Source organism: Myripristis murdjan, chromosome 20, assembly GCF_902150065.1.
Source record: "Myripristis murdjan chromosome 20, fMyrMur1.1, whole genome shotgun sequence".
Classification (NCBI taxonomy): Eukaryota; Metazoa; Chordata; class Actinopteri; order Holocentriformes; family Holocentridae; genus Myripristis; species Myripristis murdjan.
In genome coordinates, this window is record NC_043999.1 from 1,889,071 (window position 1) to 1,900,873 (window position 11,803).

General features: G+C 41.9%; 1 protein-coding gene across 1 annotated transcript; it reads left to right on the forward strand.

Moving 5' to 3' along the window:
- The first annotated feature begins 4,219 nt into the window (after positions 1-4,219).
- crygn2 (crystallin, gamma N2) lies at positions 4,220-8,409 on the forward strand. The gene is made up of 5 exons (XM_030079221.1): positions 4,220-4,263; positions 6,270-6,361; positions 7,127-7,283; positions 7,881-8,026; positions 8,145-8,409. The coding sequence occupies exons 1-5, from the start codon at positions 4,243-4,245 to the stop codon at positions 8,278-8,280; spliced, it is 552 nt and encodes a 183-aa protein (XP_029935081.1). The 5' UTR covers positions 4,220-4,242; the 3' UTR covers positions 8,281-8,409.
- The last annotated feature ends 3,394 nt before the right edge of the window (positions 8,410-11,803 follow it).

Genomic DNA, 11,803 nt, shown 5'->3' on the forward strand with positions numbered 1-11,803 from the left:
TTATTTTAAAAACACTTTTGTATGAAAAAGAGATATTTCTGTTTTTATTCTTGTTCTCATTAAAGCTGTGTTCTATTGTTTGGCTAAAGAGCTGCTCCGGGAGTCTTTATTGATGATGATGATGATGATGATGATGATAGACATGAGCACTGGAATAATAAGTCATGTTGCACTGCACCTTCCTCATCCACACAGCCAATCAGCACGAGCGATTTGGTTTGTCTTCCTGATTTAAGACTCAGGAGTCCTGGATGTTGGATTTTCCCCACTGGCACGTGAATGCAGCGTCACGGTTAGAGATGAAAAAAAAAAAAAATTAAATAAAAATCAGCTGATAGTGGAAATAATTGTAAAAAATCGAATCAGATTAACACTGACTATCATTACTGTCATTTTTTAAAATATTTTTTAAAAGCTTTATAACTATTTTTTGTTTACTTTTAATTTTACTACTATTTTATTTTAATTTATTGTATTATATTTTTCTTTCCTTTTATTTTTTTTTATTCTTTTATGCTATTTCAGTTACATTGTGATACTTTTTACTAGCCAGGTTTTTTTTTTTGTTTAGCTTTTTTGATTGCTCTTGTAATTTGTGAATTTGTTTTGAAAAATGTTACGCAAATAAAGTTTATTATTAGTATTATTGTTATTATTATTATTATTAATAGTAGTAGTATTATGTCTGATTTTTACTATTAACATTCTGTTATTTTAGCAGTTTATTAGGGTGTAATTTGAGACGTCAATTTCACACAGTTTTGGGCTTTCTGGCCACTTTGTCTGTTGCAAATCATTACCAGACGAGTCTCTGTGGGCAACAGTGAACACTGATATTATCACTGGATATGAGAATTATGTAAAAATATGTGCATTACTCCCGCAGTAATATTACAACAATAAATAGAGAAATAAGAAACTGAGAATATGTAAAAATACAGCTGTACACACACACACACACACACACACACACACACAGGGGTATTGTACTGTACTGACTGGGTGTTGTGCTGTGAGCAGGGACAGCCAGCAGGGGGCGATCTCACACAGGCTCTGGGTTCAGCTGATCCAGGGTCAGAGGTGATTTTTGAGACGTTAGTGAGCAACAACTCAGGAGACTTTGAACATTTTTGAAATTTCTCATGTGATGACTGTCCTGAACTAGAACAGATTCATGAGACAGAAAAAAAAAATCATCTTTTTTTTTGGAGAGTGCTTGAAAAGGTTTATATATTTATTAACTTTCTTATGTTTCTGCCCAAGAGGAAAAAAAGTACAAGTAAATGGTATTATTGAAAAGAAAGTTCACTGTTTTTTTCTTGAATTTTTTCAATTTAAAGACAAAACTTATCCTTATGTTCATACCTGTTAAGTATCCCGTTTTGGCCGGGATTTTCCCATATTTTACCCTCCTTTCCCGGCCCCCTCCCATATTAGTATTTTCCCGTATTTAACCTGCATTTATTAAAAATAATAATAATACCCCGGGGTCTCTGACCTCTGCCACCCGCTACAGTAACCTACTGCATGTACTGTAGGTGGCAGTTGTTGCGAGGTTAGTGTGACATTGTCAGAGAAGAGTGACAACTGACCTCAGAAACTGTCGCGGTAAATAAACATCCCATGTCTGATTAAAAGGACCAAAAACGGTTTTTAGTTAAATGGAAGACATGACAAATGTATTTGAACTATTGATTTATGATGATGTCGGGCCATGCCTGTGTATTTCAATGTGATGACGTGCATACCACCCCACCCCCCACCCCCCGCCGACACAAAAATCTCCCAGATTTTACTACTCAAATGTTGACAGGTATGTTATGTTATATATTATATTATATGGACAAAAGCACTGGGCCTCACCTGTTAATCAGTGAGTTCAGGTGTTTGATTCAGTCCCGTCTCCACAGGTGTGTAACCTCCAGCAGCAGCCATGCAGTCTGCCTTTACACACTGAGTTCCAGCGTGCTGCTGTAATAGTGATGTAATAGAAGCCACCGCTGCAACAAGTCAGCTGCTCAAGTTTCTTTCTTCTTTCTTGAGTCTGGGTTTGGGGAACGCCAGGAGAACATTCCCTCCCTCCAGGAGAACGTTCCCCGCCTCCAGGAGAACGTTCCCCGCCTCCAGGAGAACGTTCCCCGCCTCCAGGAGAACGTTCCCCGCCTCCAGGAGAACGTTCCCCGCCTCCAGGAGAACGTTCCCCGCCTCCAGGAGAACGTTCCCTGCCTGAGCGCATTGTGCCGACTGTGCAGTTTGCTGGAGGAGGGGTCACGCTGTGGGCTGGTGTTTCTGGGCTCGGCCTCGGCCCCTCAGCTCCACTGAAGGGAAATCTGAACGCTTCAGCTCACCGACACATTTTGGACAATTCTCTGCTTCCAGCTCTGTGGGACCAGTTTGGGGAAGGAAGGCCCTTTCCTGTCCCAGCATGACTGAGCCCCAGTGCACAGAGCAGCTCCATAAAGGCGTGGCCGGCTGAGTTTGGGGTGGAAGAAGTTGAGCGGCCTGCACAGAGCCCCGACCTCAACCCCATCCAACACCTTTGGATCAACTAGAACGCAGACTGGGAGCCGGGCCCTCTGGTCCAACATCAGAGTCTGAGCTCACAAAGGCTCAAAACTCCCACAGACACTCCAACATCTGGCAGAAACTCCCACAGACACACTCCAACATCTGGCACAAACTCCCACAGACACTCCAACATCTGGCACAAACTCCCACAGACACTCCAACATCTGGCACAAACTCCCACAGACACACTCCAACATCTGGCAGAAACTCCCACAGACACTCCAACATCTGGTAGAAACTCCCACAGACACACTCCAACATCTGGTAGAAACTCCCACAGACACTCCAACATCTGGCACAAACTCCCACAGACACTCCAACATCTGGTAGAATCTCCCACAGACACACTCCAACATCTGGTAAAAAGCCTCCCAGAAGAGTGGAAGCTGTTCTGCTGCAAAGGGACCTCCATATTAAAGCCTCTGGGTTTAGAATGGGAGGCCAGGAAAGCTCCTGCAGGTGGACCAGGACTTTAGTCCAGGACTAGAGTGTATTATATATAATAAGTTAATAAGTCTATAATGCTCAGTTTTTGTTTAGCTTGCAGAGGTCTTGTACTGGGCTACATTATACTGAGAGGTGTTTCTGATTTTTTGTCCTCTCTATTTATATACAATGAGGGGGACAGAATAGTGGAAACAGCTGTCAGTAAAGTGCAGCACTAACTATGAGCTCAATGCCAAACACAGAAGTGAATGAACACCTCTGTTACCGTGACAACAAGACAAGCTGAGCATTATAGGCAGCAGGAGATCGAAACTGTACGGCACAACAGCTGGATTAGATTAGATTATACAGGTTGAACTGATGAAGTGGACACTGAGTGGATATTTTGTCCATATAGTGGACACATATACACATAGACAGATAGATATAGATATATAGATTATATATAGTTTTGTTTGTTTGTTTGTTTGTTTGTTTTACACTAATTTTATCAGGAGCTTTGGTTAAAAAACAAAATATCGGAATCATTCTTTTTTTTGCTTTGTCCTATTTCTTACTATGAACCAGTTTTACTGTGAGAGCTTAACAAGTTTCCCTACATAGAAAACAAAGTATTTACCATCATCATCATCATCATCATAAGCACTAAGTATAATATTTAATGTTATTTTACTGTATTTAAGAGGATCTTCACAGATTACATTTGTTCCCAAATTAACTTCATGTCCTCACTCTGGATGATTTTCCTCCTCTTTCTATGCTTGTGAGGACATTTGGGAATGGGAACACCATAACAGACACACACACACACACACACACACACAGAGGTATGTGAGGCCTGTATACGTCCATTCACTGTCCTGTCTGTGTCTCTGTATAGAAGCGTGGCATGTGCAATATCATTGACCCTGCAAAGCCCAGGCCAAGCACATTCCATTGTTACTGTGCTCTGTGATCACACACACACACACACACACACTCGCTCTCTCTCTCCCTCTCTCACACACGCGCGCTCACACACACACACAAACCCCAGCATCAGCAGAGCACTGAGTTGAAGGGAAAGTGCCGAGGCCAGCAGATTTGTTAAAGCCGGGGTCTTTGTCCGGCGGGCGCGGCCGCCGCCCCTCGCTCGCCCCCGGCCATATATATCGGGGTGTCCAACTTTTTCACTGTTACACTGTTGGTGTGGTTGTGGGCCTGGTTGGAAAGCATCCAGTAGGGAAAATGTCGCAGTACTCTGGAAAGGTGAGTGACGGGGCCACACCAGTGCAGGCCGCTGGCTGGAAACCAGTTGGAGCGGCGGCTGGAAAACCTGCCGCCCGGTGGACTCGGACCACACGCCTCAGCCGCCGCGGCGTGCAGGACGTCCACCCGGCAGCGCCTCCTGCCGATAAAACCCTCAGTTTGTAGAACGGCGTCAGATTTGACAGCTGAACCGGAGAGAGAAAAAGTCTGCAGGAACGTTTTAGGAGCTGGGAACGTTTGGAACGGCACCAGATCTCTGAGCTGTGACTGACGTTCTTTAGAGGAACCGGAACATAGCATCACTGGCTAACAGGGGCTAGCAGCTAGCTAACATTTCGCTGGTAACCAAGTGAAAGTGTCTGATCTGTTGGTAACAAGGTTATTCTAGTTTTACATTTTTTTTTAAAATTTCGTTTTTAACTTTTTGATTTCAACTTAAATTCAGTTTTAATTGGATTTTAAGGCGGGTGTGCTAGTTCACTGTAGGTTAGTTCAGTTTGGGTGGAGCCTAATGGTTTTTGTAGCATGTAGCTCGTCGGTAGGGAAGGAACTCTAGTCAAAATTTTGCCAAACAGATTTTTTTTGTTGTTTATTTATAACCACATCATTCACAAATTTCGATGGTCAGCCGGCTAGCTACAACTAGTCTGAACACACAAGGCATGCTAGGCTAACTAGGTAATAGGCTAAATTGTGTTTTTCAGTTGGTAACAAGCGAATTAGACTTCATAACATTAGCTTCCTCCCGTCTAACCTCTTGATTTTGTTATTGTTTAGCTTTCTGCGTCCAAAACAGCTCCATGTCTTAGAAATGTTTGTAGAGTGAAATGACCAACCATCGTCTTGTGGTGAATTCAGCGTTGAGGAGATCCACCAGGCCGCGTCTTATTTTATTTCTTGCAATCGAACTTTGTTTTTTAGACCGGCTTCACTGCTCGTTAGTGCCCGCCACAGCTCAGGTTTTAAATGTTAAGTTCTTACGGAGAACGCTAATGTTAACGCAAAAATCTGAAGGAGCGTTTTACAAGCCAAAAATGTTTTCTGTAGCACGATGCCACCTCAGCAAGCCTCAATGGTCGAGAGGGAACTTAGGCTTCATAATTTTAGCTTCTTCCCGTCTTACCTCCTGTTTTTTTTTTTTCCAGTGAGCTTCAGGCCAATGTTTCTGTTCTTAAAGATCTTAAGTTTAATGTTCTGTATCTAAAATAGCTCCAGCTCCTGGAAATGTAGTGTGAAATGACCAACCATCATCTGTTTTGGTCTAAAGATCTGGATGTCCGGTAAAAAAGAGAAACCGGCAGGTAAATGTTAGGATGGACGAGCCAATGTGGCCTCAAACAAAACAAACTCATTTAATTTATACTTTTATTAATCATCTTATTAAGTTTATTTTCAGTTAGGTGATCTTAGAGATAGGTGCGATGTTTTTTTATAGATTAAAAAGAGCTTGATGTGGCCGTTCTAAGGACGTGATTATAGAACCAGAAAGAGTCCTGAATCGGAGAACTTGCTAAGATAAGGAACTCCTCAGAAAAACGACTCAGCCCCTGAAACCTGGTGTGGATAAAGTTAAGGAGGAAGGAGGCCAGAAGGTTGTTTGAGGATTTCGGTTCCAAAATGCAGTGTTTGGGTTCTATAGATATGCAGATGATCCAGCCTGTAAACCAAACACTGAGGTTTCCTACTGCCCTTAAAGTACCACCAATTCTTTTAACCTCATGCTGTCAATAACGTTTAGGACAGTAGGTGTCACTTATTTTTTTAAATGATGGAGATATGTTTTCTTTGAAGATATGTCCACAGGTTGGATTAGACACTCATAGTATTTACTATCAATGATTTTATAACTTTTTTTCCCCAATTTTGGAACAGAAGTGTGCTCTTTCCTTTGTTTTCTGAACCATTTTCAGTTTCGCTTTCCAAACAGGCTTCTGAAAAATAATATTGGTTCAGCTACAGGTTAAAAATAATGCCTTCATGCCTTCTTCCCTCCTTCTGTCCTCCAGATTTGCTTCTATGAGGGAAAATGCTTCACCGGCAGGAAGCTGGAGGTCAGGGGAGACTGTGATAACTTCCAGGACCGCGGCTTCATGAACAGGTGAGCAAGAGGCTTTAATTTTCTCTGCAGAGGAAAACGTGATCTTAAAACAACACAAGCAGCTGTATATTTTTGTACGGACGCGTTCATACGTTTATTGATCCTGCTGGGACAGTGTGAGTTTGTGAGTCGATCATTTGGATACAGGAGAACAATAAATGTTAAAAGATATCAAATCTAGAGGGTGTACAGTTCAGCTAAGGCCTTCTGGTCCCTGCCACTGTTTTAAAAGCTGATGCACTTTGTCCACATTGTGTGGTGTCGGAAATTGTGCATTTTCAAAAGCAAATTCTTCATTTGTTCTTTGTCATTACAAAACAGATGCATTCATCAGACTTCACAGGACCAAAATGGACAGAAACAATTTGAAAACATTTTGTTTACTCAGATTCTCCTTCAGGCGATCCCAGGAATACCAAAGAGTTTCTCAACACAAAGAAAGTTACACACTGCCCTTTAAAAAATGACCCGATTTTTTCCAACTTCCTCCTTTTGACCAGTAGTCACTTTTAACCAATGGTCAGGAAGTAATGTTTAGAAGAATTTGGCAGACAATCTTAACCAAACTAATTTTTCATGAGGAACTCGACCCTTCATTATTAACGTTAATTTAGTCCCAACTGATAATCTAAGGACATTCCTTCTTCGGCTGCCAAGGTCCTGTCCATCTCAAGCTTTTTACCACCCACCCGACGCAGATCTTGATACTGTGACGCAAGTTTTCTGCAACACACTCTTAAACTGTGTGTGTGTGTGTGTTTTCAGGGTGAACTCCATCCGTGTGGAGAGTGGTGCCTGGATCTGCTATGACCACCCCGACTTCAAGGGCCAGCAGTACATCCTGGAGCACGGAGAGTACCCCGAGTTCCAGAGGTGGAACTCCCACAACGACCACATGGGATCCTGCAAGCCCATCCGCATGGTGAGCACCGCCGCTGGTTCTCTTAGCAGGAACACGACCAAAACTGGTGGCTTTACCCTTTTAAAATCAGGAACAATCAAATGCTTTTCAATGAATCAAAGACAACAATGAAACTGTAGGTCTGTCTGACGAATCGCTTCTTTGCTGCCTCATCAGGAGGGACACAATCTGCAAGTCTTACAGCTAAAATAACAAACTGCATGCTACCACAACCATGATTATGTAGAGTGTTTGGGCCGATTCTTGTATCGATATTTGAGTTCCTACGAGGCGAATCTGCCCCTTTGTTGCGGTGTTTTATCTGGGACTGTTCTGTCATGTTCCCGCTGAGTATTTTAACACTGACAAACAACTTATTGAAAAATGATCTTGCCCTTTCCCAGCTATTTTCTCTTCTTCAGTTACAGATATCGCGATGCATCACAGCTGATTATCTTACAATATATTGCAGGATCGCCGGTATCATGATACCATGGGTTATCGGTTAAAATATGATAGCATCGCATCGCCAGTTACCCACAGATTCCTAAGCATGTTCATTAGTTCTCTCTAACGCTGTACCTGTGTGTGTGTGTGTGTGTGTGTGTGTGTGTGCAGCATGGAGAGCACTACCGCATCGAGCTGTTCGAGGCCTGCAACTACTCCGGTCAGTGTGTGGAGATCTGCGATGACTGCCCCTTCCTGCAGAGCCGCGGCTTCAGCAAGAACTGCATCAACTCTGTCAGGGTCTACGGAGACGGAGCGTGAGTTTACCGCACACACACACACACACACACACACACACACACACACACACACACACACAGTCACAGCAAACCATCGTAACACCGCTGACCTCTCTGTGTCGCTGTCCCTCTGCAGCTGGGTGATGTACGAGGAGCCCAACTTCCGTGGTCGTATGTACATCGTGGAGAGGGGAAACTACTGCAGCCATAACGAGTGGCAGGCCCAGAACCCCAACATCCAGTCCATCCGTAGAATCGTCAACTACTTCTAAGCTCTGACCTCTGACCTCTAACCTCTGAACCACCAGTCTTCCCCAGATCCCAACTTCCTCCCCTGAGCCACCACCAATCCCCCCGTCACGGACTGTGACTTTTACCGATCTGTAATCATGTACAATAAATAAAACAAGACTCAAATAAGAAAACAGGTTTTTTATCAAACTCTCTCCGGTCTCTGGTGTGTTGTTTTGTGTGGCACTTGTGTCTAAAAGTACGCAGTTGTCTTGGTTTTGTATTTTTTTTTTTTTATCTCAAGACCACAGGAATTCTGTCGAGCTTGTGTTATGGGAAAGGTGAAGTTTTCCTTTTTGTTCATAACCAGCTGGAAGACAGATCCTCGTTTTGCAAACTTCAGACAAGTCAGACATCAGATCGGTGACGCTGAGCTCGACGTCTGACAAATTCACTTGATTTTGTTCAAAAGCATGGGATAAAAAGGCAACTAAGAAATGAGGAAATTACCAGGACATTGGCAGCAAACTAAAAGAAGAAATGACATATTTGAACGTCAGATCAGTGACGCTGGATCGACGCCAGAATTCTTGTGTTAAAAGGCTTTTAAAAAACATTTAAAGGGGCGAATCATTTCTGTCAGATTCTGGAATATGTCCTGCTGTGTTTAATTAATTTAATTAATTTGTCAGCAAATCACAAAATACGTCCCTGAATTCTGGTCACCTTTCTGTGGCCTATAATCACTCAACAGAAGACGCAGCAGGAGATGCTTGACTTGTGGCCTCACAAAAAAAACTTCATACAAGTAGAATCGTCACTCACGACCACACAGGGGCATCCCTGGACATGTTTAGGAGCTTCCTCAAAAATAAACTTGTGACTTCTGGAGTCTTCACAAGCAACATGCCTGTGGAAGCATCGTTCTCAAAAAAAAAAAGCATTTTGTTCATGAAATGGTGTTGCCACTGTCAGCACAACCCACGTAAATCCCAAATACTGAAAGAATCGATCAATGCCTGCAGTCTCTGGAGCGTTCACAGGCAAGACGCTTGACAATCACAAATCCATATCATCTGTCCGATTTGTTTGGGACACAATAAAGCTCAAAATGAAGGACAAAATAGAGACGTGGATATTCCTCGATAACTGTAGTGCAAAAGTATTCGATTTCCTGTCGTTTTTACATGATTGCTCCCTGTAATAGCCGAAGATGCTATGCTGCTACAGCTTGACTACATTTGTTTAAAACTCATAAAAGTTTTTCCCAACTCCGGTAAAGCATTTTGCATTAATGCTTGCATCCACAGATTCAACTGTCACCGAGACTGTAGTCACAAACCAACATGAGGTTTTATTGAGATCAAAAGAGACGTAACATATGATGTCAAATGAAGCAAAATGTAGACAGTCTGATTTTATGGCACATTCAGCACAATGACAGGTGTACAAAATACTGGGGCCATTCATGGGACCACTCTCTCTGGGTCATGACTTCAGGTCCTTGTTTCAGCCCCGTCAAGGTGGATCTCTGAGCTCAGCCACCTGGATCTGCTACTGGATTCAAGGAGTCTCATATTTCATACACCTGGAGTATATTGGCAACTTAAACCTAACAAAACAGCAACACTCACTGTCTACATGAAACAAGACAATCCAAATAAAATCGATTTTAAATAAAACTCAACATTCGACTTCAAATTAAATGACAAATTAGAGTCCTTTCCGTGATATTAATTGCAATGAAATCACAAACATAACATTCCTTACTGCCGTCGGAGGAACCAAAATTTGTTTTCTCAATCCAAATCAATCTGGAACAGCAGCTTTCTGATCAAGGTCCAAACAACAAGTTTTGTGTGTGTGTTTTTTTTTCTTTAACTCAAGAGGATCCAGCCTGTACAATCTGTTATGTTGTCAACCAAAGATGGGAAAATTATATAATTACATAAAAAAAATTAAAAAAAACTTTTTTTTTTATGTTGTGTCACAAAGATTTTTTAAGTAAGTAACATTTGAGAGTTTGCACCATTTTCCACTGGAGGCGCTCAACTAAAACTTTGACACTGGAGGTAAAGTCTGAATTAACACGGGCCATAATAAACTTCTCAGTGTCACAACGTTTTCCTTCAGATACCTGTCTTAGCCTTCAACAAATGACTCTCACAACTCACAAACTAAAACTGATGCAATGATTACATAAAGCATATAAGAACCATATATAGCGATCAAAATGAATGCACATGGCTGAATGAACTGACAAAACAAACCTGCCCCAGGAATGCCACGCATCCTGCGGCATGTGAACCGGAAAAAACCTGACAGTGACTTCCCACGGAGCTGAGTACACTCTGAAACCTGAAGAGGACCCAGTGAGGTTCCTCTAAGACCCTCTGTCACTGGACATGACTGCAGAAAACAACCCTCACTAGCTCCCAGAAGCAGCTCCTTGTTATAGAGTGCTGTTGGAGTCCCTCAGGGAACCGTGCTGGGCTCCCCTGTGGTTTCAATCTGAAGAACCCCTGCAGCTGCTTCAAAGCACCTTAATTTTGTAGACTGTAAAAAATTTCCTGGCTAAATAATTACAATCAAACATGAGATATGATTTTCTGTCTCTCCCTACAAGCTGGTAAGTCCACCAGTGTAGACGAGGCTCTTGTGCTCAAAAACAAAAGCAAAGCCAGGGCCAAACACTGAGGCAAACCTGACCTTTGGTAGAACGTGTTGGGTTGTATGGTTCCCTCGGTGTGACATGAGTCCCCAGCAAAGAGGATTACGACAATATAAAAAACAACACAACAAGTCCCGGTACCCATTTTTTGAGGAAATTAAACAGCTCATTCCTTGGTATTTTCCTGTTTGAAGTGAAAAGTAGATCCAGCAGGTACTGTCTGCTGTATAGTAACCTTGCACCAAGACATGACCTGATAATAATTTAACAAATAATTGTAACTACACACAGAAAAATGGGAACCGGGACTTGTTGTTGTTTATATTGTCATAATTGTTGGTGTTGCTTTCTGTGCTAAAAGTGTGGAAGTGAATGGAGAGATACAAACACAGTGTTGTGGATTAGCAGCAATTAATGAGGAGATTTCTCCACCATGTGGACTCACATCACACACAAGGATTTAGACAACACACACACACTACACGTTAAAGGTCAATTTTGCCTCAAGTGGGTGGAGCTACATAGAAACACCATCTACACTGTAACATTTTATTTATGAAACATTTCGGCTGCATAAATGTACGAAGGCATATTATGGCCACTGTAGGGAAAAAAAAATTACAGAGCCAGGGAGGAGTGGGGTGTAATATTCCGAGGACAAAAAAAAACAAAAAAAACTCAGAATTTCTGGATATTCTTATGGGTTTAAACTGACAAATCTATGAGAAAAAAATCACAAGCTTATGAAAAAGACTCAAAAATTCTGAGATTATAAAGACATAAAAAACCTCAGAAATGCTGCAATTAAAGTCCTAAATTTATAATAAAAAAAAACCTAAAAAAAATTTAAAAAAAAAAAAGTTTTTTCCTCCAATTTGCATGTATTTTACTTG